This window comes from Neodiprion virginianus, chromosome 7 (assembly GCF_021901495.1).
Source record: "Neodiprion virginianus isolate iyNeoVirg1 chromosome 7, iyNeoVirg1.1, whole genome shotgun sequence".
Classification (NCBI taxonomy): domain Eukaryota; kingdom Metazoa; phylum Arthropoda; class Insecta; order Hymenoptera; family Diprionidae; genus Neodiprion; species Neodiprion virginianus.
Window position 1 is genome coordinate 191,407 of NC_060883.1, and position 25,460 is coordinate 216,866.

The 25,460-nt window shown below is 40.3% G+C and overlaps 7 protein-coding genes across 10 annotated transcripts in view; 5 read left to right on the top strand and 2 right to left on the bottom strand.

The window, feature by feature from the left end:
* The first annotated feature begins 24 nt into the window (after positions 1-24).
* On the top strand, positions 25-4,359 carry LOC124309163 (autophagy protein 12-like). 2 transcript variants are annotated; one of them, XM_046772499.1, is made up of 5 exons: positions 25-211; positions 320-545; positions 657-793; positions 879-1,045; positions 4,263-4,359. In XM_046772499.1, exons 2-4 carry the CDS (start codon positions 368-370, stop codon positions 999-1,001), a joined length of 438 nt encoding a protein of 145 aa, XP_046628455.1. In that variant the 5' UTR covers positions 25-211; positions 320-367; the 3' UTR covers positions 1,002-1,045; positions 4,263-4,359. The 2 variants fall into 2 exon arrangements, with proteins under 2 accessions (XP_046628455.1, XP_046628454.1); XM_046772498.1 differs by lacking the exon at positions 4,263-4,359 and having other exon boundaries at positions 879-1,113.
* On the bottom strand, positions 1,381-5,542 carry LOC124309133 (cilia- and flagella-associated protein 52). The gene is made up of 11 exons (XM_046772426.1): positions 5,267-5,542; positions 4,983-5,182; positions 4,738-4,915; positions 4,423-4,672; positions 4,063-4,339; positions 3,819-3,991; positions 3,295-3,443; positions 3,062-3,207; positions 2,845-2,996; positions 2,152-2,705; positions 1,381-2,047 (listed from the first exon to the last, which is right to left on the bottom strand). The coding sequence occupies exons 1-11, from the start codon at positions 5,310-5,312 to the stop codon at positions 1,578-1,580; spliced, it is 2,595 nt and encodes an 864-aa protein (XP_046628382.1). The 5' UTR covers positions 5,313-5,542; the 3' UTR covers positions 1,381-1,577.
* A 173-nt stretch (positions 5,543-5,715) lies between these two features.
* LOC124309161 (60S ribosomal protein L12) lies at positions 5,716-7,055 on the top strand. Its single transcript, XM_046772496.1, has 4 exons — positions 5,716-5,876; positions 5,990-6,063; positions 6,157-6,547; positions 7,015-7,055. Exons 1-3 carry the CDS (start codon positions 5,840-5,842, stop codon positions 6,541-6,543), a joined length of 498 nt encoding a protein of 165 aa, XP_046628452.1. The 5' UTR covers positions 5,716-5,839; the 3' UTR covers positions 6,544-6,547; positions 7,015-7,055.
* A 351-nt stretch (positions 7,056-7,406) lies between these two features.
* Positions 7,407-11,933, top strand: LOC124309154 (store-operated calcium entry regulator STIMATE-like). Its single transcript, XM_046772482.1, has 5 exons — positions 7,407-7,905; positions 8,579-8,723; positions 8,829-8,950; positions 9,291-9,487; positions 9,559-11,933. The coding sequence occupies exons 1-5, from the start codon at positions 7,773-7,775 to the stop codon at positions 9,772-9,774; spliced, it is 813 nt and encodes a 270-aa protein (XP_046628438.1). The 5' UTR covers positions 7,407-7,772; the 3' UTR covers positions 9,775-11,933.
* Positions 11,934-12,066: 133 nt separating this feature from the next.
* Positions 12,067-16,233, top strand: LOC124309147 (UDP-glucose 4-epimerase-like). Of its 3 annotated transcripts, none has more exons than XM_046772473.1 (8): positions 12,067-12,412; positions 14,092-14,352; positions 14,473-14,586; positions 14,717-14,893; positions 14,985-15,165; positions 15,239-15,327; positions 15,428-15,620; positions 15,720-16,233. In XM_046772473.1, the coding sequence occupies exons 2-8, from the start codon at positions 14,107-14,109 to the stop codon at positions 15,791-15,793; spliced, it is 1,074 nt and encodes a 357-aa protein (XP_046628429.1). In that variant the 5' UTR covers positions 12,067-12,412; positions 14,092-14,106; the 3' UTR covers positions 15,794-16,233. The 3 variants fall into 3 exon arrangements, with proteins under 3 accessions (XP_046628429.1, XP_046628428.1, XP_046628430.1); XM_046772472.1 differs by lacking the exon at positions 12,067-12,412 and adding an exon at positions 13,110-13,150; XM_046772474.1 differs by lacking the exon at positions 12,067-12,412 and adding an exon at positions 13,960-13,982.
* A 2-nt stretch (positions 16,234-16,235) lies between these two features.
* On the bottom strand, positions 16,236-17,593 carry LOC124309149 (N(6)-adenine-specific methyltransferase METTL4). The gene is made up of 5 exons (XM_046772476.1): positions 17,461-17,593; positions 17,012-17,376; positions 16,772-16,946; positions 16,513-16,684; positions 16,236-16,437 (listed from the first exon to the last, which is right to left on the bottom strand). The coding sequence occupies exons 2-5, from the start codon at positions 17,374-17,376 to the stop codon at positions 16,265-16,267; spliced, it is 885 nt and encodes a 294-aa protein (XP_046628432.1). The 5' UTR covers positions 17,461-17,593; the 3' UTR covers positions 16,236-16,264.
* Positions 17,594-17,959: 366 nt separating this feature from the next.
* LOC124309145 (cAMP-dependent protein kinase type II regulatory subunit) overlaps positions 17,960-25,460 on the top strand; it is a 29,001-nt gene continuing 21,500 nt past the window's right edge. Inside the window, exons 1-2 of the mRNA XM_046772468.1 lie at positions 17,960-18,372; positions 18,470-20,041. Of these exons, the coding sequence (XP_046628424.1) occupies positions 19,810-20,041 (232 nt within the window). The 5' untranslated portion in view covers positions 17,960-18,372; positions 18,470-19,809. The remainder of the gene's footprint in view (positions 18,373-18,469; positions 20,042-25,460) is intronic.

Sequence of the window (25,460 nt, forward strand, 5' to 3'; positions counted from 1 at the left end):
AAATTTCAGCCGATTTGGACTCAGCAGTCATTGCAGTACTGGGTAGATAACCGTGGCCAGCTTTGTCAGACGAGTTTGATTTGGTTAGGATTTGAGGGTGTGAGAGGGGTGAGAGGTGCTCCACGGTCAAATATCTAACGCGTCAACTCATATTTTCCAGCGATCTAGTCGCCGCAATTATGTGAAACTACAAGGTGCTTGCGAATAAAAGGTACGTACATACATGTATGTAAGGATGCAACAATTAGTACTTAAATGAAAACAAGCACGAATCATGCAGTGGAATTTCACACTAACTTTGTTTTTGTTTGAAAAACAGCACCAAAGATCAACAAACGCTTGTTCCGCCCTTTGAGGCTCGATTGGGATGGCTGATAACGAAGAGGACAGTCTGCCAGCTGTCGAGGTGCCGGAGAATGAGGATCAGGCCGGAGACGCGCCAAGCGAAAGCGATGTTCCGCAAAGTCTGGAGCCAATTTCTTCGGACACAAATTTGGGGCCCAGCGATCAGTCCCAAACAGTGGCAAATAAGGATTTGGCTAAAAGTAAGTTTCTTTTGCGGTCATCTTTGGGTGAGAGAGGACAAGTCTCACTTGTAACATTTCAAAATTCTAACCGAAACTGACGCGTGCTTCTGTAATTGTTCTGTAACACAGTTGACGTCTACTTGAAGGCGACAGGCAATGCGCCGATCATGAAGAGAAAGAAATGGACCGTCAGCCAGGATCAGCACATTGGCTGGATAGCAGAGTTCATTAAGAAATATTTGAAACTTGACCCAAATGAGAGATTGGTGAGAAAAACTTGTCATACCCAGGGTCATTTTTTTTCTACAGATTTTATTTACACTGTGCCTTATGTTTATTTCACTCTTTCAGTTCCTGTATATTAATCAAACGTTTGCACCAGCACCCGACCAGACTGTTAAAAACCTGTACGATTGCTACGGTATCGATGGAAAGCTAGTAATTCACTACTGCAAATCTCACGCCTGGGGATGAACTTTGTTCTGAGCATTTAAGAAGGAGCTAACAACGAAATGATGGTATTGTTAAATCCGTTGTACAATCTACTTCTTTCATATATACGCGACATCTTTGGTCTAGCTTCAAATTCTTTCTTGCCAATGGAAACTGCGAATCCGATAACCTAGATAGTGGTTTTACATTTATACACTATATGTGTATTTTTATCCGAGATGTTGATGAAAGAGGAGAAAAGATATTCCTACAGAGAGGGAAATTTCCAAAAGACATTCAACGCTTGTTGTTTGAATATGAATGCAGGTGAATTTGAGATTATTCCTTTTCAGCACTCTGCTGTAAATACAAGTGAGGATGAGTGGGTTGTGGGATTGTTCTGCATGTGTATATCGATTCATTTTCTTTTATTCCATTCTAAAACCGAGTGAAAGCGTTTCATTCTATTCTTATACAAAATTCTCAACATGTGTAAATAAATAATTTATATCCTCAAAAGGCACGATTAAAATATCATTGCGGAATCACTTGGTGATATTGCAAGTACAGGAATAAAAAACGATTCGGAAAATCAGATGGTTACATTGATAGAGATCGTTATTTCCCAGAGCAAGTATTGTAGGCACAAATATTTGATCGTATTTGCGGCTTTTGTTGCCGATCGATAGAAGGGTCACAATTTTTCTTCTTGCCATCAGCTTCTTTCGGAGACGAAGTCTTTACCGATTGGTAACAGCTAATTATTGACGATTTTTCATGCCTGTTTGAATTCACACGATTCTCAGTTCCAACTGATGGCTGTCTATTCTTCATGGGAATAGAGCGTGATTTTCCGTTCATTTTATTCTTATCGGTGCTCTGTGATCGTTCTGCCATATGAGTATTAGAACCACTTCTGCTACCAGACTTGTTTGTTGTCGACGAACTAGGCCTGGTAAGCTTTGATGATGATCCGGCATTTATCCCACGTTCATTGACCGGAACTTTTACGTCTCCTTGTTTCCACTCGCAGGTTTGTCGAGTTGGTTTCACAGGGTCGCATGTGCAAGATGTAGACTCCTTTAGTCCTACAGTAAAAAAATGTCAGTATGTACTTTTTTAACCGGAATCCATCGTCGAATCATTTTTGTTGGGGTCTGAAGTATTAGTTTTAACCTGAGAAAAATCCTACCTGAGTGAACGCTCTTAACGCTCTCCAAATCCTTGCTCCTAGCAGATGTCTCCATAACATTTTCACCCCCGTCATTCGACTCGTTGATACTCAATTTATTCCATTCATCTTCGCGAATGCTACAAGTCGACCTAGACCGGTAGCTCTCTGGAGGTTTTTCGAAGACTGGTTCAATAGGACATTTCCAGACCATAATGGCGCCGTCGGCGCTAACGGTCACTATGCGTTTGCTGTCCGGACTAAATTTGCACGCAGTGATTATTGCCGCGTGACCAACTCCTATGTAGCTCGTCTCAGCCGTATGATAATCCCACAGTTTGACAATGCAGTCGTTTGAACCGGTTATAAAACTGTGACCGTCTGGACTTATGTTCAGACAATTCAATGCTCCGACGCTTGATCCTTCTATATCGCGGACCAGTGAACCATCCAGAGTTTCCCAGTAGGCTATTTTCCTGTCTGTTCCACAGGTTAAGACTTGAACTGCGTTTGGGCTGAAGCAAGCTGCCATGTACATTGTGTTTCCCATTAGGACTGTTCGTCTCACGCGTCGTCTGAATGAATAATTTTTTTGTTTTTTTCAATGAAGTTGAAACCGTTTTGATTAATTTCAATCCATTATTCAGAATTGTAGTGCTATTCTTTCTTTTGTTTACGGGTACTTTGATTAACGAGTTTCTGCGTTATACTCACACTATATCCCATATTATACAAGTACCGTCGCTACTTGCACTTATTACTTCCTCGTCATTGCTAGCGATGTGTAGCGATGTCACAGGCCCCTTGTGCTCTTTCAAAACGCAGGCCAACTTCTGTACCTCAGGTTTCACATCCCAAAATCTCACCTGCGCCAAACGAAAAGTATACAAATTATTTTTATTCAGTGTATTTCATTGCAACAACAAATTACCTGTCCGTCGCAACCTCCACTGATCAGCAAAGTACCGTCGGAAGTAATGACAACGGCAGAAACAGCTTTAACATGAGAATTGTGGATTGTAAAAATCAGTCTTCCAGTTTGAGGTGTAAATGCTCGAATAAGCCCGTCGTTCCATCCTTAAAGTGAAAAGAAATCAGATTAAAAGAGACTCGCATATTTCTTGACGGTAAAAAGTCAGTCAAAAAGAAAACGTTGGCACAAACCGGAAATAATCATCCTTCCATCGTAGGAGAAACATATGCTCGAACAAACAAAATTAGGTACTGTAATCCGGAGCAATTCGCTCTGCGTCTCCAGCCTCCATACTCTGACGTCGTCCTTGCTACTCGTGGCGAATACCTCCGAATAATTGCTGCACAGGTATAAGTAGACCAGTCATCCACGCAGTCTGTCACCCCTGATTTGGCCAAATCGGGATACAGGGCTGTTTTTTTCTGGAAGCCCTTCGATATAACGTATATTTTATTATTGTCATTTTGCAGTATTCGTTTTTATTTACGAAGTTCCTCGTGGATTCAGTTTACACGAGTTCGTCAATTTGAAACTGTACGTCATTTTGAAGAGATTCCAGAAACAAACAGCCAAGTACCCCAATGTGGTCAAACCAAAGTATTGGATGACTGGTCCAGTATTTAGCAGTGTTGAATGATTACAAAGAATTCAGTGAAGGTGATAAATTTAGTCTCCTAGTTATCTGGACGAATTTTTAAGTTCGTGTTTAACTCACTGTGGAAATGCAATGTCGTAGATAGAATTCGTGTGGCAGGTAACAAGCAACCGTATATCAAAGTCCTCCAGTTTTATTTGATATATTTCGCAGAACACCGTACCGACAAATAAATATTCTTGCTTGAAAAGCACCATAGAAGTGACTGTATTCTTCACGTTTGTTTTAGCCAGCTGCAGAGATCGATGTTACAATTTGAGTACAACAAAATGCTGAATATTTCAACGAAATAATCATTTCTTACAGTCAGAATCTGCGCGGTTGTCGGTAATTTTAATTTGGCCTCTCCAAAATTTGGCACTGGTTCGCTTTCCAATATCTTGACCAATTCCACTGTTCCATCTCCTGCTCCAACCACCAGTCTCTCATTGCCGAGCAAGGTCAAACCAGTAATGCCTCCCGCGTACAATATCGCCTCAGTATTTGTTTTTTTTATATTCTTAGGGACTTTTGAGTAGCAGCCAACCATCACTGGGGTTTTCACTGGCTCCATGAACTCCATATTATGATAGAAGTTTAGCCTGAGTGAGAAAGTAAAAAGGTAAGTGCCAAGAACGCATTGTGTTTTTAAATCGCTGACGATCCGCTCTTTCTCATATTATACCTCGCTCTGATCAGATCCCCCGAGGTTGTTCCACAGTAAGCATTCTCGTCCCTAGGATCGACAACAATGCAGTTGACGGACCTCCGCAATTTTCCTACTTTCACGTTAACTCCATATACCTTTCGAGTCTCTCGGTATATTCTCCAGACCTTCAGCGTTCTATCGCCGCCTGTTATAAAGCACAAGTCGCGTAGGCTCATTCTTGTTATCGTCCATGCGTCACCAGCAATTTCGTTGCTCGCGTACGACCCTGAAATTTGGTGAATGGTTTATTCAGTAGCGACATATTAACAGGGGTTCAGCAAAGTTAATTACCGCACATCGCGTCGCCCTGGCTTATGTCCCAGACAACAACGTTACCGTCGTCTCGTCCCCCCAGACTGATAAGAAAGCCGCTTTCACAGGTGAAGCAGACGTCCTCTACGCGAGCTTTGTGTATTTCATGGCTTCCCTTTATCGATAAGTCTTTGTAATTCCAGACGATCACCATCGCCTGAAATAATTCACAATTAATTGCCGAGCGTCTGATCTAAGGGTTTGAGCCCCGCTGTAAATCACACCTTGAAGCCAACGTGATTTATCTGTCCAGACCCAACATAATTTCCACAAGGTGAGACGCAGACTGCGGATATGACGTTTGTGTGACCGGTGAGAAACTTCTGCTTTCCAGAGGCTATATTTTTTATTGTCACCTTGTTGCCCATTGCATAGATCAGGTGCTCATTGTCAGGGTGAAGCTGAAGGCCCTTTCGGCTCACACCTGTCATTTAAAATATTAAAAATGAGACTATGAAGCGGAGAATTTCTCGGAAGAGGTATTGAGTAAGCGTAGGAAACTACGAACCATCGAAAGCTATTATTCCTTCCAACTCAAGATTCTCCACGTCCATTTTTACCCTCTTAAAAATTACCCCAAAGGCTAGTTTGTTCAGTTTAAATTGTTCACCGCTTAGCGTTTGAGCGACATTAGACACTTCTGTCAAATTATTTCTGACTCAGCGTGCATTGAATGGTTACGGGGATTACAATTCCCCTCCCGTTTCCATGGAAACGCGGGACGTCAAGTTTAAATTCAAAGCGAAGCAACCTACCACGTGAACCAAGTGATGCTTCGATGAAGCGAAGTCATGGGATGAACAATAAAATTGTGGTAAAGAGAATGAATTAGAGGATACGGTAAATTATTAGCTTGGGAATTGAAAGAATTCATATCCAAGACTTCGAATCGTCGCAATTTCATCAAATACGTAATGTATCCGGGACTCAAGTAGTCTGCATCTGCTTAGGCCGAGCGCTACTAACTTCCGGCCTCCCAAAGGTCCGCCTTTCCTAAGCGCGTTCCCCGCGAGTTCGCATCGTTTGTGAATCTATCATAATCGGGATCGTGTAGCGCAATTTAATTAACCAGCGCATCACCATGCCTCCTAAATTCGATCCTACCGAAGTTAAGAAAGGTACGTACTCGTTACTTCCGTCCTTGAATCTCCTCAATACAAATTATGAACCTCAATTTCGAGCTTTTTCACACGTGTCACGTATGTCGCATTATATTTTACTATTCTTACAGTCTACCTTCGATGTGTTGGAGGAGAAGTCGGTGCGACCTCTTCCCTTGCTCCGAAGATCGGTCCACTCGGTTTGGTGGGTGAAAAACCACGATCAATCTAACCTAACCTATCCGTAATCTACACGGCCGTTTTTTTGTTTTTTCATTAACGCCCCTTATTCTCACAGTCTCCGAAAAAAGTCGGTGACGACATCGCGAAGGCGACCAGCGACTGGAAGGGTCTAAAAATTACAGTGCAGCTGACTATCCAGAACAGGCAGGCGACTATATCCGTTGTGCCGTCAGCAGCGTCACTGATCATAAAGGCACTGAAGGAGCCGCCGAGGGATAGAAAGAAGCAGAAGAACATCAAGCACAGTGGTAATCTCTCTATGGACGAAGTCATAAGCATCGCTCGTGTCATGAGGCCCAGATCCATGTCCCGGGAGCTCAGCGGAACCATAAGAGAAATCCTTGGCACCTGCCAGTCTGTTGGCTGCACCGTCGAAGGACGCCCCCCACACGATCTTATAGATGAGATCAATGCTGGGCAGTTGGAAACTCCAGAAGAATAAAATGGTGGGTACAGGGCCCTGCGCTTGCGTCTTAGGTCGTTGCAACGGTGTTTATCTTGCAAGAAGTAACGATGTCGTTAGTTCAAAAAGAGAATCCTTTGGCGCGATTTCTTTTGTTATTCATCCCTTGCCGGCGCAAATGAAAGCGTGAGCTTAGGGCTCTTGGTAGGGGTTGGCATCCCATCCACCTGATCGGTACCGATCAGAAACATGGCGACACTGTTTCTGGCCGGATTATACTGATCGGGCACTTGTGGCCATTGGGGAGAAAACCCCAACAACAAATCTGGCATATTAACAACTGAAATATTGTGAACTCGTGCTGCGATTGCTTCAAGTTTTTCTTACTTTTATTTTACTATCTGTAGTTTGGGGGTGTGGTAAAAGAAACTTTGAACACACATTACAGCCAGAGTTTGCAATAACGAATTTTAGACTCACCATCAACTCGGAATTTTTTTACTGTTTCAGATGATTGAAGGAGGTTAAAATTGAATAAAGAAAATCTTATCCAACAACTTTTTTTTATTCACCCTAATCATATTGTTCTCCAACCTTATTACGTGTTTAATTTCATCGATCCTGCCTTTAATATTAGTTTTTCCTAAGATCGATCAATATTGTTGTTAGAATTTGTAAGAACTCTGTCTTTCAACGAACATTAAAAATCAGTTATTCGTCAGATTTGAATAATTCCCGGGCCAAAATGAGTGTGGCCAACTTCGCGTCCTAGTCGTCCATCTCGAATGTCGAACTTGCAATTAGTTCGATTCCTAAACGGCTCGGCTTCACGCAGGTGTGAAAAATTGCGACGACTCCGATTCAACTTCACGGTGTTCGTTTCACGGTGAAGTGACAGTTGCGATCTGATCACTGTGTATGATCATAAGATTACTATCTGGCCAGCGTTCCAGCTCAGTGGGTTTTTTTTCTCGTATGTGTTTACGTATTACCTACTACCGTCCCTCAATTCTCGGCGACAAATGAACGTCGACATTAAGTATGGTAGGAAGAAGCCCGCTCCTCGACAGTTAATTAATTAATCGGCGAATCAACGCGACTTGTCTCTGTGCAATTACGGTTCTTTTAATCGCGAGTATTTTGTCCGAAGCGTGAGTATCGCCGTGGCGCGCAATGTGAAAGTTTCAGGTGAAAGACCGTTGCATGTACCTAATCGGTCGCTTAGTTAATCGTCGAATTATTCGAATGTGAAAAGAAAGAACGAAGAGATGACAAACTCCTCGTTTATCGTCGACCTCAATGAGCCACCGGAGGATCACTGCGGCAAAGACGCCCTCACTGACGTCTTCGGCTGGTTTCTTCAAATCCTGCTCGCCGCTCTCGCCTTCACATGCCTTATCCGTAAGAACACAGAAATCGGCTTGAAACATTTCGCTTAATTAGGTTAGCCTCGTTCCATCCGTTCGTCATTCAATCTTAATCCCTGCCGAGTATTAGCTCTGACCATTAGATATATGTCGGTATGAGCGGCAAATCGACGCGATCGATCTACTCGACAAACGAGTAATTCTATAGGAAAAAAAAGAGAGATAACAAAGTGAATTACTCGAGTGTAACTAAAGACGAGGAGAAAAAAAGAAACACAACTACTGATAGCTGTATGCCTGGCGTACGTTGTTGTCACATTGCAATGTAAGAAACATGATACAAAACGGCAATAGAAGAATAAAGAACTGTATAGTTTAATTTACAATGGATGTATTACCCTTCAACAATCGTCGTTTGTAATAGCATGGATTATTTCCCATTTTTTCCATCCAAACATACGGAACCATTGCGAATCTCATCCTCTTCCTCGTTTCTCTTATCTGCAGTGTGCTTGTATTGATGATAATCATCTTAACACGCTTGATTTCTATCAGTCACGCTTGTTTACTTCTCTTACATAATATATTGTCTCTAAGCAGAGTCCTGCAGTCTGATCTTCGGCCTTGCGATTGGATTAAAAAGAGAAAAAAATAACCAAATCAATAGATGGAAATTGATCGACGAACGTATCGTATTTATTTTTCAGTTAAAAGATTCTGCGAACCTCGATACGAAAGAAGACCTTGGCTCATCTGGTTCTACGACACGAGCAAGCAGGGTCTCGGTGCCCTTGTCATTCACCTAGCCAATGTCTACCTGGCTAGTAGGTTTCAGGGAGATCCCTGCACGTGGTAAACTTTCTTATCTATCCAACACACTGGTGTAAAATAACTCTCGAATGCTCCGTTATAAAGAAGTCCCGAATTTAAAATTACCTCAATTGCATCCAATTTTAGGTACATCATCAACTTTTTGCTGGACTCTTCCGTTGGGTTACTAATAATTTGGGTCGGTATCAGATTATCGCAATATTTGGCAAGAAGCAAGCAATGGGAGTCCATCAACTTTGGGGAATATGGTAATTCGCAATCGCTGACTCAGTTTTCATTGTGAATTGTCGGTCATCTGTCGCCTCTCACTAGTTACCCTCACCCTCTATCTAGCTTATCATTTGGAGATAGATCGTGCGTACAGTCTGATGAAGAAATTATTGAAATAATCAGTTATGAAACAATGGTTTGAGAATAGTGGAACAGAAGCTCGATCTGAGTTTAATTGAATCCAATTTAATGCATATTGCTCGCGTAACCTCAATCTGTATGTGCAAATTTTTTTATTTCGACACTTCCTTGACTAGACTGTACAAGTGAAAATGTTTTCTTCGTAAAATAAATACTTTTTGAACCTTTGTATCACAGGAAAACCCCCATCTGTCAACGCATGGCTGACTCAATGCGTTTTGTATGTTCTGCTGATGATCATTGTAAAGATTTTCATCACATTGCTGATTCAACTAAATTTTTGGGACCGAGTCAAAGACCTGATTCTGGCACCGATAACGAACGCGCGAGTCGAGGCTGCAGTTGTTATGTTAATAATACCATTTTTCGTTAACGTAAGTTGAGAAATTCACTCTTCTATATTTGGTACAAAAGCACAGTCAATGTCATTTTATTGTCGATCCAGGCGCTGATGTTTTGGGTGACGGATAATTTTCTAATGAGAAAAACGAAACATCTAAGAACAGCCAAGGACCCTTCGTTGCTTCAACGTGTGAAAATACGTTACAGAAAAATACGGAAGGACAAACGTGACGAATCTGAATCCGACATTCTTCTGTCAGCTGACGAGGAACTTCTCGGTGCAAACGACCCATTGCAACGACTTGACATAGCCACGTAGTAGGATTGATTCAGGAAAGAAATTATGTCACTCACAGCATTTTAATCTGTATTTACTCGTCTGTCTAAGAAGGTGGAACAATTTCGTCGTCGTATCAATATTAGATCTTTACAATTTTATTAGTAGCCTAACATTCAACTCAACTTTGAGAAATTACGTTTCTTTAATAATTTTTTTTTCAATTCCTATTCAAACGATACTCAATGACGTGGAATAGGTTTTATTTTATTTTTTTTTTTTTTTTTCGCATTCCAATTTACTTCCTTTTTTGCGAGAGGGACTTGGATAAACTCTTTTATGACAAAAAACATCCAAATCAATAATAATAATTTATTTATTAAAACTTGTGTTAAATTTGCATAAAGCATTATGCGAAACTTGTTACTCGGTGTTCGAAAGTTCGAATCGTATGTTTAAGGCATTTTTATTCGACAAAAATGATAACCAGTGTACATAGGTAGATATTATATATTCGAAATGACTGCTGGGTATATTACCTAATATTTATCTATATGTATAAACGCTCTTGCTCTGCGAATTGAAAAGAAAATAAGCTTACAGAATTAGGAAAAATACGAAAAAAAACAAAAAAAAAATATATATTTAAGACAGAAGAAAACAAAACAAAGTAAATTTTTATATCAGCAGGAAGTATCAAGTAGCTTGAATATTTTATTCCGAAACCTGCTCAGCGTACCTCGGAAAGCAAACAAAACGAGAGAGCTACACCCACGTAGTATACAGAAGGAGATTAATGGTATATTTTTAAAAGACTGTATTGTACAGCTATAACTTTATATTTTTAATACATGTAGTTAGAATAGCAATTTCCTTCATCGAAGCGACTATGTAAAAAAAAAGACAAAGTCTTCAATTTTCTTCCTATATCACAAGTCTTGGTCAGATCGATAGATTTCTACGAATATTTCGTCAATCTACTCAAATTTTTACCTTCGCAGATCATTTGACAATCTCTCGTTTTATCTTTATAAAAAACCCAGTCAAATCCATTTTTTCGTGTTAAGGTATGAAAAAAAAAAAAAAAAAAAAAAAAAAAAAATTGATTAAACCGTCGAAGCACTTTTAAAACTAAACTTTACAATATTGAATTGCATGTATGTTGTATGTCTGTACGTACATACACACATGTGGCTTAAGGAATTTGCATATCTAATGACAAAGGAGAACGAAAGAAGAAAATAAGAAAACAGTTTGCTTGTAAGATATATGTAAATAATTATAGGTTAATGTATTAATAATGTGTAATATGTCGTTCGTTTTATATGGGGAGATAGGTAATTGAGAGAGGGAAAAATTGGCATTTCCCCACATTGAGGAAGTGCATATAGGTCGTTACAATACAAAAACTCTTATTTTTCCATAGCTCAAAATTTGATTCTTCAAAAGTCTAACTTTCAAATTGTACAGTAATACTCGCGTGTACTTTAATTCCCGCAGAGAAACTCAACACTACTAACCCTAAATGGTGTAATAATTAATTAATAAGAGATATTGATTGTTAGGACCAACGAAAAGAAGGAAGAAAAGAAAAATTAAATCGACTCGTCTTAATAAGGTTGAATTATGATCAGATTTATACGTTTATATTTATATACGGAAAAAAAAGGAAAGAAAGAAAAATCGTTTTTTTTTTTTAACTGTGAAAGCGTCTGCCAAAGATTTCGTAGGAGAAAAATAGAAAAACATGTGGGAAAAAGTTTTAAAAAAGTATACGGAAATACTATGAAAGGTTAAAAAGAACAAGAAAAAATGGTTGCTGAATACGTCCTGTAATTAATCCGTTATATGTACACTAATACGTATAATGTACAGTATATTATACGGAATCGTACATTGCTATATCTGGATATTCGACGACAAATACCCAGAAAAATATTCATATGATGGCAGAATTTTGAACGTCCATAAGATTATTGTATAATTAGTTATGAAATATACGTATTTAAGATCTATAACTTGTTTCCTCGAGTTTGCCACGTATGTGCACAGTTAATGGGCAAAAGATCTATGTAACTACCTGTTATATCATCAGGATATTGTGTACCTATGTCTGTATGTACATACATACGTATGACCTATGTTTCACTCGATTAGCAACATTTTACGTTTATGTAAAACAAAAATCAAATTTTTTCAAACGTTTGGAATATTATTAATTCATGATACTGTAGATTTATGTGCGTTTGTAATATTTATACATTTATCTGTGATGAGTTCAAATTCAAATTTTCATTCGGGCAAGTATCAATTATCACCTGTACAATATGCCTGAGCATACTTACAACTGTGATATAAAATTATGTGCAGGTCGCATACTGACCGACGGAACCAAAAGTCCGCCGACAAACAAAAGACAATCGGCGATCGCACGTCGAAGGGGGGGTATTCGAAGAATTCCACCTGACTCGTCGCACTTGCGAGTCTCTTGTACCGCGAACGGTTGATCCTGCAGCGGATCGTCGCGTAGCCGGCTCGACAGACGTCTGGTAAGAAGTTGCCGGCCACAATTTCTGCGCAAAGACACACCATAGAAATCGGTCGGTTCCGGACTGATCGAATGCGGCGTGATTCTTCCTCCATCCTTCAACGAGTCGTATTATAGGTGCCTACTTTCAGGGTGAGCTATACGTTAAAAGCCATCTTTACGGTTTTCAATTGTTCTCACGCATGAATACATACACATCTGCATACATACATCGATACCCGCTCTCTGCGATTGTTGTATTTTTGAACTCCTGTTTTACTATATTAATAACGTAGTGTAACGTATGTACATGAAATGTCTGTTGTAATGATTTTAACTGCGTTTTACCGAGTTCCAAAGATCGCCAGGCGACGGAAAATACAGCTGAAATCAGGTACGAAACTGTATGTGAATGACGTGCTCCGTGTGTGGTTTCGTGCGAGACCCGAATTATTACCGTCTTTTCACGTTGCATTTAGCGTGTCAAGCAGATCCGAGAATCCGTAAGTTTGAACCTACTTAAGGCACTCGATGATACCAGGAATACCGTTACGCGTGTACGCGGGGCAAAGATACTCTATGAAGATCGAATTAGTGTGTCGAACGAGTCGCGTGAGCCGCTAAACGGCGGAAACCCAAGGGCGTCGAGAGTCGAAGGAATCGCGAAATACGGTACATCTGCGCTTCTCGACGAAGCTAATAATAATAAGTAATAATACAGCATTCTCATCCCGATTCGATACTTAACCGTCGATGGATTAGTCATTAGCCGCGTTCGTGACTCTTTTCGTCGTGACCTTTGTATGAGCGCGATATCCTTGACACAGAAGTTGCAGCTGAAGGGCGAGAAGATTGATGATCGTGGGAATCGGCGGAGCGACAACAAACGCGGTATATTCATGCGATGCCAAAAATTTACGAGGTTGAGTTTGGTAATGTTATCGCAAAGAAACACTGGGGGAGAAAAATTTCCTAATCTTACTGTGATTGTTAAGGAATTATTAAGGACGTCGAAAAATGAGTGTGTTTCGTTTTAACGGTTTTTCCCCAACATGAATCGAGCTACGATAACGTTACTAATTTCAACATGATTAAACTTTCCGGACGTAATTGATGCAAAATTTGATCGCTTTGTCAAAGTCAAATCGCGAGACAACAGTAGATGAGTAGACCGATACGCGATACTCCCGAGTGTTTTTCTTGCTGGCATTGATGTCTCCGTTCCATTCGTGGCACTTTGCTTATAATTATCTATGAAGTGGTTTTGCAGATGTTGACGCGAAGCGGCGATGCGTAATGCGAAGAAATAAAATACACGTGTGTATCCGTTTCTATAATACTTGTTATATTTCTGATATTGTGCACACACGCGTACACATTTGTGTTTACAAGGAAATATTTCACGATATGTGAAACCGTATACTCGTATCGTATGCGATATCTGCAAATCGAAAACGAAAGACATACGGATGAAAATAATAGTCTCATCTCGATGGATTGAAATTTATGTTGTATCATAACGACAGGTCTCTCTGGAAACATTGCCGCGTCAATTGTGTATAATTGTGCTCTTGAACCTGATCTCGAGCCGAGGTCGATAACCTTGGAACGACACTGAAACTCTGAGTGCATATCTGCGTAACGAATGTTCCCGCAATGAATTTAAGTTTAGAAAACGAAAAGCAAAAATTTTCATCAAACTCTTTGTGTAAATTTTAAACATGTATGTAAATACTGCAGTTTGTCTCATAATTTTTTTTCTTATAATAATTTTCTCTCCTATTTCTCTTTCTTCGCCTTGTACTTATATATTTGCGTCTGTCTGTTCACAGCTGGTCAACGTGACGATGTCGGACCAGTGGAAAACTGTATTCGTGACAGGGGGCGCGGGCTACATTGGGAGTCACTGTGTTGTCGAGCTACTGGAGTGTGGATACGATGTTGTGGCAATAGACAATTTTGCCAACAGTGTAACGGAAGACAGTGGAGAATCGTCAGCTCTTAAACGAGTGGAAAAAATAACTGGGAAGAAGGTCACCTTCTACAATTGCGATCTGATAAACAAGGAAAAACTCGAGGAAATATTCAACAAGGTGGGTGAGATAAATCCAACACTTCTTTTATCGTTTAGTTGTCTGTATTGAAATTGATTCGTCAATTTCTTATTGTTAATGTTATTACTAATTCTTTATTTTTGCTTTTTTTATTTCCAGCAAAAAGTAGACTGTGTCATTCATTTTGCAGCGATAAAGGCTGTTGGCGAATCTATGCAAGTTCCGCTACATTATTATCGAAACAATGTTATTGGGACGATTAATCTGCTGGAGGTAATTTGAACACACAGCTTTTAATGATAATTTAGCTTCGTTTTCAAAAGAAGTAAAGAAATTGGAAATTATAAATGATTCTAAGAACTGTTCCTTTCACTAAAACATTCCATTTATTTGAACAATGCAGGTGATGAAGGCAGCCGGATGTTTTCAGTTGGTATTCAGCAGTTCGTGCACCGTTTATGGTGAGCCTGATAGTCTGCCCATAACTGAAAACCATCCAACGGGTAATATAACAAATGTCTACGGTCGAACAAAGTATTTCATCGAGGAAATGCTAAAAGATATATCGCGGGCTGAAAAGGTGAACATGGGAACTTTTTCTTCTACATTAAAATGATTTTTAACAAAAAATGCGTGTACTATTTTAAAGTTTTTGACTGATATAATTTCAGAGTTGGAATATCATTTCTCTGAGGTACTTTAATCCCGTAGGAGCTCATCCAAGTGGATTAATTGGAGAAGATCCTACCAAAGCATTCGCTAACCTGATGCCGTACATAGCGCAAGTTGCTATCGGTCATAAACCAGAATTGACCATATTTGGAGGTGATTATCCAACGGAGGATGGAACAGGTAAGAAATTTTTTTCGTTATGGTAAGTTGAACTATTCCTTCGAGATTGCTAAATGCTTTTTGTCGATTGTAGGAATTCGGGATTACATTCATGTAATGGACTTGGCTTCGGGTCACGTAGCTGCACTCTCTGCACTCAAAAAACAGCACTTGAGATTAAGGGTAAGTGCGTTTCGAATTTCCAGTTGACTGGAAAATTTGTTAAAGGAAAAGTAAAATTGCTGGGTGAAAATTAAATCAATTCTTGTTGAAATAATTTCAGACATACAATCTGGGTACAGGAAAAGGAGTTTCGGTTCTTGAACTAGTTAAAACATTCGAAAGGGTAACCGGCACCACAGTACCCTATGTTATCCAAGATCGTAGGGAGGGAGACATTGTTTCAATGTACGCCAATGCTTCCCTGGCTCGCGAAGAACTCTGCTGGTCCACAAAATACAACGTAGAAGAAATGTGTAAGTAATTTAGAGATGCAGGGAAAGGCTTTATGGAGTTTTTTTCATTAATAAAATTCTGTATAACGATATAACTTTGAATAAATCTTTTTGTCATAGGCAAAGACTTTTGGAAGTGGCAGACAATGAATCCATCTGGCTATCGTACACCCTTAAAAAACGGCAACTCGTGAACGGCATCTTTTTATAAGGTTGACAATTATTTATAGGAAAGTATCTCGTTTTTCATTTTATAATGTGTAATAAAAGCTGATATACATGTATATCAGCTTTTGGCCATAGCTCTATGCAATGGAATGCAACAATGAAACGATTAAATTATTGCCCTTACTAATTCTCGGTCCAAAATCAGTATCAAGAAAGCAAATCATTCTTATTTCGCTAAATATCCTTTATTCGGTTTGCACAAAATCGATGTTCTCATTATCACGGTATCTTTGATTTCGACGAACCTAATTACATACACATTACGCAGTTAGAAATTAAAATCATACAAATATACAGGTATATACGTACATTCGAGTTGCCATTCAAAATTAAGTCAAATTGAGAATACAATTAACTCAATACGAGAAATCGGACCGATAGTAATTAAGGAAGGATAGATCACGGATTATTGACTTACAATTAATGGCCCTGTCGATTCAAGTATTTGAGTTCGTTTCCACTTCGCTTGTCGTTTCATGAACAATCGAGTATAGCGAGAGGTGTTGAAATTTCAAAACTTCCAATCCCCAGCTAGTCCAGCCTGGCAGCAAGTATCTTGCAAATATTTCCAAACAGTTAGGATCCCTCGGAAGATACGATTTTATCAGCTCTGGTCAGAAAATTGGGAATATAGTCAGTTGTAAAAAAATAACAGAGAAATTTAACGGCTGATTATTCTCGAGACCTGTTAAAGGTGGTTTATGAGAGTGAACGGCGCTAGGTACGCTGACCAGCAATTTTCCATTGGGTATATCGATGGATGTATTGGAAGACACCGATCCTAGCAGTAGTAATTCGTAGGGCTGTTTACCAGGGGGTGGATTGAAGTCGCAGACGGTTTCCCCAGAGCTAGTGACCTGGTGAAACGAAGAAAACTAGCTGTACCATTTGTCGGTAGAAATTATTCCGCGAAAATTTGTATAAGGATATGTTATCTTTCTTACCTTGACCCAGTACCACTTTGCCCGATAACTCACGCCCCAAGCTGGAAACATTTCGTCCGAAATGCTGCGCAGGTGGCTTGGAGCATTTGTGCACCAGACTGCAACAATTCCATTGGAACTGAGCAATTTGGCGATTGGTATTTTCGCCAGTTCTTCATTGTACATCATTGTGTAACTGTTTAGAGACAGAGAAAAGTTATTGGAGAGGAAAACTTTTCAAAGACGTCAAGAAGAGCCTACCTGGCCCCTGCGCATTTGTTCTTTTTACGACGTATGGATTTGTTCCACCAAGGCGGATCGAGCAGGATGAAATCAAACTGGTTTGCCATCTCCATTTTATTGGCAATCTGCCGGACATCGTAACAGTAGAAACTGCATCTCTCAGGGAACACGTATCTCTCGTTTCTAGTGGCAGATATTATTGCCCTCTCAGACTTGTTGCAGCCATACAGATTCTCTACCTGCTGACGAAACGATTCTGTGTAAAATCTTTGCGACACCAGACGGGCAGCTTTGTTGTTATCCGCTCTTGCCACATCTGTAAAGTGTCCGCGTTCCTTTGCGGTCGACAAAAGCTTAGCCAAGGATCGTCGAATGTATTTCATCTGCCGTGTACAAAAGTTTCTGTGTTTAAAATATTATCGATGCAGGAAAATGGTTTGGATTCAATGTTTGTTTGGTCGGTTCACCTGTTCACTGTCAGCGTGTGATAATTCCTTGGTTAGGTCAAGTTTTCTTTTTCTAATTTTACTGTCTTTTGTGTTTGACGTTTTCCCGTTGTTTTCGATGTTCCGTGTGAACGAGAAAGAAGAGGAGGAAGAGGAAGACGAGGAAGAGCTACAAGAGTCGACATTCCGAATTTGATTTTGTCGGAGGTATTTGGTATTTATGTCAAAGAATTCACTATTGAACTCTAGCGAGCAGAGAGCTGACCCATCGACTATATTTTTATAAATGTTATTTATATAATTCAAGTGAGATACGATCCATCCGTCTTCGGTAGCGAATGTCAAACTCATTTCAACCCTTATTTCTGTATTTTCTTATCCCCCGCCGATAGCAATAATTAACAGTTTTGTAAGAACGACGGCGGTTTCCAAAATTTCCAAAACTACCGGTGACAGGTGTTTCCACCTGTGAGTAAAACGCTGTAGCTAAATCAATCATTCGTTCATGTTGTTGATGCTTACAGTTGCGGAAACTTGAAAATACGAAACTTGAGGGGTTTTAGAAAGTCAACTAGGTAAACGGGAATTTTTCTCGACGTGTTTCTTTACATCGCGATTCTGCACAGAAGCAGTTCACCAATATCGATCGTGTCAATCATTTCTATTCATGTCTTCCGCACCGTACGAGGAGGGGAATAAACATCTGCAAAACGGTTGATTTTTAATGAATTACGTTTCCCGCGTTCTCAATTTCGAACAGTTGGCAGCCCCTATCGAGTGCATGGGAAGCAGTGGGAAGCATACAAGCAGCGGTAGATCAGGCACAAAGGCTGCCAGTCTTACGGACTTTAGAGTGAAGGAAAAGGGTGCCGAAATTTGGAGTATTCTGCTATGCCGGCTCGAGCTTACACTGGGATCCCGTAAGACTAGCCGGTAAGTGCAGGGTAGTAGAATTACCCCCAGACCCGTCATATCACTAGGAGAAATAACCCAGGGCTAGCAGTCTTTATACGTGTTTATTCAACGGTAGATGTACAGGCTCGATAAAGTAGCGGTGCTAAAGGCAGTCGACTCCGCTCGACACGGACGCACGGGGGCGGGGACCGGAAATCAGAGTCGACTGGTATCGCAGGGTGATGATAACAGAGCGGCTAGGGTATTACAAATGTGGGAATAAACGGTGTGCTGTTTCGCTCCTCTCACACCGCCCGGTGCTCCAGGTGTATCGGGTAAAGGGGTAAACCTTTGTTCGAAAGCTCGCGTGTCGCTCAGGGGAGTTGAGCCGAGCCAATCGACCGAAGGAATCAGAGACACTCAAGAAAATCGAGCCAGCCGTCGCGGCAGCCGCGAGCGGCGAAAACTCAAAACTGTGCGAACGCCGTCCGTGCGGCTGAAATTCATCGGCCATATTTGACAGAGCAAGAGAGAGACAGAGAGTGAGCGAGCGGGGGAGGAGGAAGAGAAGGCGGAGGAATAGGAGGAGGGCGAACAAGCAGCAGAAGACTGATTTGAAGCGAACGAGGTTCTAGGGGGGGCCCGCTTCAAACCGTCCGAAATTCTCAGGAACGAGAGCTCAAATCCTTGACGACCTATCGCGCGATTCAAAAAGATCATCGAGGAGCCGAGGACGTTCGAATTACGCGGATAACGGCCGTCCGTCCACCGCGAGCCCCTTTCATCCCCCCCGTCTCTCTCACTTCCGCTGATAAAGAGCGCTAACTAATACGTATACTCGGATAAAAAGTAGCGAAGAAGGAGAAATCGAAACAACTGAAAGAAGCAAGAAATACATCGCGCTCCGACGGACTACCCATCCAATCACGTTTTTCGTATTTGAATGTGGAAATTCGTGAGACGCGAGTTATCGAACTTCAGTTTCGGGCGGTGATTGCGGCAAGAAGCAGGAAGACGAGAGCTGGGCGACCGACCCTTGTACATAATCGGGCATAACAGCCCCGGCGTGTGTAAACTGTGCGTGTTTTCTCTCGGTGTTGTATAAGTTAGTGCGCGTACGGCAGGCAGACGGGCAGGCAGGCAGGCAGGCAGAGGTTCTCGTTTCCTCTCCGTCGTTAACCATTTTCCGTACAAACCTCCTCGTACGCCCTTTTCGCATGGGGTCGAGGAGGTCGGCCGCGCGGCTTGCAATTAATCGTGAGAACAACGATAGGAAAGATTGAGAGGAGAGAAAAGTAACTGAAAACATTTACGTGCGTGCGCGCGCGCGTGTGTGTGTGTGTGTGTGTTTCACTTTTTATACTCATATATGTGACCGTTGCAGTAACGTACTAGCTGTTATCGTCTGCAATCGCGAGTAAACGAATTCTGCGCTGATACAATTAGGGTATTAGGTATACCATCCCCCTAATAAACATGAGCTGTCAAAGGAATCCGGGAAAAATCACAGTGCCGGACGATCTCCGGGACATACTCCTCGAGTTCACCATCAGCTATCTGCTCGAGCAGCCCGGCGACATCGTCGATTACGCCGTCGACTTCTTCACGAGACTCAGGGAGACTCGTCAGACCCAGATTATAGCCCCCAGCCAGCAGCAGTCGAATGCCCAGACGTGCTCATCGACCCCCGACGAGTCGGTCGACGACGGTGAGTTGCTATTTATTTTTATTCTTTTACCTTATTTTCGCCCCGAAACTCGCCGATAATTGAACCGCGAGAGTCTAATCGTAGAGGAATTTATGAGGCAGAAGTTGGTAACGTTGTTGTAACGGTTAACGTTTCGGAAAATCGTTATCTTTTCACAATTGCAGGTATGTGTTAAATTCAGTAAATTATAACAAGACAAAACCTATTCATATTTTTAAAACTTAACTTACCCCCCCCCCCCCCCCCCCAACCTCCAAATGTTTCGATACCTTCAACGGTACTAACTTCAGCCTCGTTCAAACGAACTAATCTCCGAAGACTTGCCGTAATAGCGTGGCTAACGATTGCCGATATACTCGAAACTTGTTCCTCGCTCACACATTTTTTCCCTAATTACGTGTCGTCGCAGAGACTCACCACACTGCTCACGTGCATAGCGACGATAACTTGAAGCTCAAATAAGCCTGTTATTATATCAGGGTACTTTTCCAGGAATAATTATATGTTTATCCTCGTACGTGGGTATTTTTCATATCTATCCGAGGTTTCTTTTTTCTCTCCTTGCGAGGAATCACAGAAACCGAACCGAAGGTCGGTCGACGCGACACGAAACGAAAGTATTAATTTCCTTTTTCTGGCGCGGTCATGCGACTTTTTGCCAACGGATGATGACGCCTATGAGAGGATAATACAACGAAGAATGAAACGGTATACGTATTACGTTATGTACCGAACGAAATTAACTCGCAGAGGCTGAATAGATTGAAAATCCTCGGGCAAACGAATCAATTCGACGGTGGTGTTCAATATTCTTATTAGGGCCAACGATCTCTCCTCCTCCTTCTCTGCTTCTTCTCGGCATTTGAGTTCCATCGCTGAATTCCAATTAGATCCGGTTGTCGTCGCCTTCCTTCCTCTTCCGTCTACGTTCAGCCTATACACGTAATCATCCAGCTCCCCCTCGCATATAATGCTTCAATGGATTTATCTACTACATACATACATACCTATACATGATACATTATAATCATTGTCTAATTGGTTTATTGTGTATAGTCGGATTATCGCGTCGTCAAAAGGTGTTGGTAGTCGGCAGTGTACGTAGTATGCATCTTTGCGTGTACGAGCGAGATTCCCATAAGACACCACTCGTAACTCGTATGTGATATATAATTCATCGCTTCGATGAATCGATCGATCGTCATTCAATCAATTAATACCTACTCTACACCACCCAATGGTAATAAAAAGATAAACCGTTAGGAAAGCAAACCGGAATCCGCAGGCGACAGGAAAGAAAGTATAATTATTGCGACATTATTCGGATCAATTCAAAAGCGGAAGGATAGTGATTTTGAAATTTTTTTTTTATTTTCAAGTTTAGTTATTTATTATTATTATTACTGTTATCGTTACCATTCGGCCGAACGGCGAAATGAAACGGATGTTATTGTATTCCAGTCCCATCGTCGTTTCGTTAGATTGTTCGTTAGTAGTCCGACGGAGTGTTTTAGGTAATACGCTGCGTCCTCCACTTCTTCTTTATTTCTTTCTTTCTCGCTATCTCTCTCTGTTTCCGTCTCATCGTGCAGCAATTGACAAACAAGACAACAAACGCTTGCTACTGCCGCCGCTGAATGGCCAGCAAAAGTACGTACGTGGTGTTTTTATATGATAATACCTTATAGCGTACAGGTATGTATTGTTATTTATGTCACACGCGAAGAGAGAGAGAGAGAGAGAGAGAGAGAGGAGAGCAAGTAGAAGCGATATGGTGTGACAATACGTGTTTAAAATATTACTTATTGGAACCTGAACAGCCGCGAATACAAACCTCTTTCTCCTTCTCTATAATTTGCCATATCTAAACGTACACAAAATAAACTAATAAATAAATAAGCAGAAAAATTGATATCGTGACGTGATTTGTAACTAAGCTGTACGCAATAACTGTGTGCAGTTGAAGTTGCAAATTTGAAAAGTTGCGAAAGCGCCTAATTTAGAATTGTTTGGTGGCGACAGAAAGTTTCAAATGGTCGGAAACCCGACGGCTAAAGTTCCAAAAATTCAAGTTACGACTGATTGCGATCAAAGTTACGAAAAATAAATTTCCGATAGAGGTAAAATTCCGATAATCAAATTACATTATTAAGATAGTTTAGTTTACTCATCGAGTGGATGTAAAAGATGAGAAAAACCGAAAATCGGAATGGCCAGCATTCCGAACGTAAAAATACCAAAAATCCAAAACGAAGATTGTTCAAAGTGGCAAATTTTTACCACGCCCGAAATTCCCAGAACTGAAAATCTTGGATCATTCGGAATTTCCATGTTTCAGATTTTTAAATTTTCTACTTTTCGTACTTTCGGAACTCTGACTTGTCCGAGTTTCGCCCTCTCGGAATTTCGAGTGTCGGGTTTCGGACCATTCGAAATTTTGACGTTTCTTCAGTTTGATTTCTTTACCCTAATTTTCGCCATCAAAAAATTCGGAATTTAGCTCTCTCGGAACTTTTGTCCTTCTCGAATTTTTGTTCCGTGCCAAAATACCGCGTACAGAATAGATAAATATAGTTGTTTTCACGTTTCTGTTTTTCTTTTAAACTCGTTTCCCTTTTTCTCAGTACAGGCTAGGTAGTTACGTTTTTTTCTACTTTCCGTCTGTCCGGTGATCGTCTACACATGCCTGGCTGCCGGACGCAAAACACAGGCTGGTGCGAGGATACGTAATAAATCACTTATATGGATGGATTTAGGTATTAACAACCGCCCGACTCTGTATACCTACCTACCCACTGCCTACATACATACCTGTATACATAATACAGTTATGCACCCACACGCTGTATACACATAATTTTATTTACGTACTGTATGCATACAGAAGTTCTTCTTTTCTATTTCAAACACGTGATGCTGCTGAAAGTACGTACATACATACATAGATACATACGTATGTATTTGTATAATATACTTCACCTCATACTAGTCGCGTTAAAAGTCTTTCACGCACGTATCGCAGTATAATTTCTGCGAAAAATTCTTAACCTGCGATCCAAACATCGCGCATAGGTACATCTAATGTTTGCGTGTAACATTAAACGCACCGTATGTAATTCATTATACAATGTATATACAAGGTGTATAAATACATATAAATACACACACACACACACACACACACACACACACACACACACGCACATATGTACGTAGCATAACACCACGTGGTGTAATTTGATGAAATTTACGTAATGTTTATACACCTTATCACATGTTACACGCTGTCCAAGTTATAATTATATACAATTCTTTCACACTCCATTATTATATAATAACATTTAGATGAAATTTACAAATTTTCGTTTTCCCTTCTTTTTTTTTTCTGTATGCAACTAGCGATTTCGTACCAATAACGATACACGTTACGTACTCATCTCGTATTGCTAGCGCGGTTTGGTAGGATGAAAGTGAAGACGGGCCGATAAACTGGAACGTGCATTTATTATTACAACAACATCTTTCAAAGAAGCAGCGTCAAGCCTTGTACATACACGCGTAATGCATGCTGTCCATACGTGTATGTGTGTACCGTTAGAATCTTGATACCCCATCATTGCAGCTAGCAATGGCTTTATAAGGAAACATTAAATATAATCGAATCAGCTGCAATATGACCGTAAATATAGTCAAGCAACAACCGTCTGCTTGAAACTCTTTATTTGGTAATTTTGTTCTACTTCTTCTACTTCCATTTTTTCAATTTTCTCTTTCTTTATAATCCCTCTTCTCTGTAACTCTGAATTATACTGTTCCGAAGGGGGGAAAAAAGTGTTCTCATTATTACCACCGAGATATGATACGTATTAGACTGAATCAAAAAAGTCGACCATTTCTTTTTTCAAAATACAAGTCGAGAATATTCTTCGAAATAATAATAGAAAAAAAAAGATCCAGTCCAAGTTTCAGCTCTTAATATTAATATTTAGAGGTGCATCATCGCGATTTTCTATCTCCCATTTAAATAACGTGGTAAAAATTTTTCTTTTAAATTTTCGAATTTTACAACTCGTCAACGCATCATCAGCGTACCGATAATACCAGAACGAATTTTTCGAGGGAATCGAACGCTCTACAAAAAAGAACCCTTATCACTTTATGATAACCCTAATCGTTAAAAAGTTATGTAAGGTCCTTTGAAATAATTTTTCGACCATAAATAACTTTTGAAAGAGTAGATTTATCATAAAATAATGAGAGACCTTTTTTGCAGAGCGTTCAATAAGTTGAATAACCGAAATATCGCACATTTTGTGGTTCGTTCGTTGTAGGCGGTAAATTATATACATGTGGTATACACTGCAAGTTCGACAGACACGATATACGTACATTAATTTGTATGCATATGTGTACATATGTATGTGTGTGTGTGTGTGTGTGTGTGTGTGTGTGTGTGTGTGTGCGTGCGTGTAAGCATATGCAGCGGAGCACATATGTAATACAGCTGTTCATCGAGAGTTGGTACAGCTGGGCTGGCGCTGGTATTAGCTTGAGCAGCAACCCAGCAGGTTTTTAATCGTCACGTACAATATATCGGCGTAGTATTTAGGCTCCCCGTCGGTAATTTCGCGAAACTAGTTTTCGTTTTTTTCTACCTTTCTTTTCGTTCTAATTCTCTGCCAATTCTTTCCTTATTCCACTTACATTCGATTTCAAACTCTATATATATATATATATATATATATATATATATATATCGAGGTATTTGCAACATTCAGTCGTTGTTATATAAAATTTACCGCAAAGCCAATAACGTAAGCAGTTACGAGAAAAGTGGGAGAGAAAGAAAGAAAAAATCAACATTACGAATGATTAATTATTTCAAATATTGTGTGCGAATCGATGGTAGAAAAAAACGAAGAAGTCGGAAATGTTCTTTGAATACATATATACATTTACAATTAGATACAAATGATACTGATAATAATACTTATGTATTATGTATTATCTAACTCTTTTATCGTAGCGACAAAAATTCCTATTTATACAAAGTGTGTTAGGTACCTATATATACATATATGTAACAAGGGAAGACAAAAAGTAAATTCCAAGTCATCGATAAATATGGCATTTAAGAGATGAAAAGGGAGGGGACAACAGGTGTATAAGACGTGTAATATAATGCAACGCGTTATACCTATAAACCGTATCATACGTATACAATTGTATCGAGGAGGTGAATAGACAACGAGTTAAATTCGTGGGGGAAACGTCGTTTCCTTTTACATTCATTTGGGCACTGCAGTGCGTCGTACTTTTTTTCCCCCCTCTCTGGTTGGCCGAATTATTATTGAGTAGGAAATTAAATTGTTCCGTGAGGTGTGTGCGAGCATTAGGGTGGTCCTTGAAAAGGTCATTT

What these genes read in the sequence shown, in the direction of transcription:
- LOC124309161 (XM_046772496.1), top strand. Translation starts at nt 5,840, where the DNA reads ATGCCTCCTAAATTCGATCCTACCGAAGTTAAGAAAG. An exon ending in TCCTACCGAAGTTAAGAAAG is followed by an intron (nt 5,877 to 5,989) that starts GTACGTACTCGT and finishes CTATTCTTACAG; the next exon opens with TCTACCTTCGATGTGTTGGA. An exon ending in AGATCGGTCCACTCGGTTTG is followed by an intron (nt 6,064 to 6,156) that starts GTGGGTGAAAAA and finishes TTATTCTCACAG; the next exon opens with TCTCCGAAAAAAGTCGGTGA.
- LOC124309133 (XM_046772426.1), bottom strand. Translation starts at nt 5,312, where the DNA reads ATGGACGTGGAGAATCTTGAGTTGGAAGGAATAATAGCTTTCGATG. An exon ending in GGGGATCTGATCAGAGCGAG is followed by an intron (nt 4,340 to 4,422) that starts GTATAATATGAG and finishes TTTCTCACTCAG; the next exon opens with GCTAAACTTCTATCATAATA. An exon ending in TGGAAGGATGATTATTTCCG is followed by an intron (nt 3,208 to 3,294) that starts GTTTGTGCCAAC and finishes TTTCACTTTAAG; the next exon opens with GATGGAACGACGGGCTTATT.
- LOC124309149 (XM_046772476.1), bottom strand. Translation starts at nt 17,376, where the DNA reads ATGAAATACATTCGACGATCCTTGGCTAAGCTTTTGTCGACCGCAAAG. An exon ending in AACAAATGCGCAGGGGCCAG is followed by an intron (nt 16,947 to 17,011) that starts GTAGGCTCTTCT and finishes GTCTCTAAACAG; the next exon opens with TTACACAATGATGTACAATG. An exon ending in TCATAAACCACCTTTAACAG is followed by an intron (nt 16,438 to 16,512) that starts GTCTCGAGAATA and finishes TTTTCTGACCAG; the next exon opens with AGCTGATAAAATCGTATCTT.
- LOC124309163 (XM_046772499.1), top strand. Translation starts at nt 368, where the DNA reads ATGGCTGATAACGAAGAGGACAGTCTGCCAGCTGTCGAGGTGCCGGAG. An exon ending in AAATAAGGATTTGGCTAAAA is followed by an intron (nt 546 to 656) that starts GTAAGTTTCTTT and finishes TCTGTAACACAG; the next exon opens with TTGACGTCTACTTGAAGGCG. An exon ending in TTGACCCAAATGAGAGATTG is followed by an intron (nt 794 to 878) that starts GTGAGAAAAACT and finishes TCACTCTTTCAG; the next exon opens with TTCCTGTATATTAATCAAAC.
- LOC124309147 (XM_046772472.1), top strand. Translation starts at nt 13,115, where the DNA reads ATGATCGTGGGAATCGGCGGAGCGACAACAAACGCG. An exon ending in TCGAGGAAATATTCAACAAG is followed by an intron (nt 14,353 to 14,472) that starts GTGGGTGAGATA and finishes TTTTATTTCCAG; the next exon opens with CAAAAAGTAGACTGTGTCAT. An exon ending in AACAGCACTTGAGATTAAGG is followed by an intron (nt 15,328 to 15,427) that starts GTAAGTGCGTTT and finishes AAATAATTTCAG; the next exon opens with ACATACAATCTGGGTACAGG.
- LOC124309154 (XM_046772482.1), top strand. Translation starts at nt 7,773, where the DNA reads ATGACAAACTCCTCGTTTATCGTCGACCTCAATGAGCCACCGGAGGAT. An exon ending in CGCCTTCACATGCCTTATCC is followed by an intron (nt 7,906 to 8,578) that starts GTAAGAACACAG and finishes TTTATTTTTCAG; the next exon opens with TTAAAAGATTCTGCGAACCT. An exon ending in CAGGGAGATCCCTGCACGTG is followed by an intron (nt 8,724 to 8,828) that starts GTAAACTTTCTT and finishes ATCCAATTTTAG; the next exon opens with GTACATCATCAACTTTTTGC.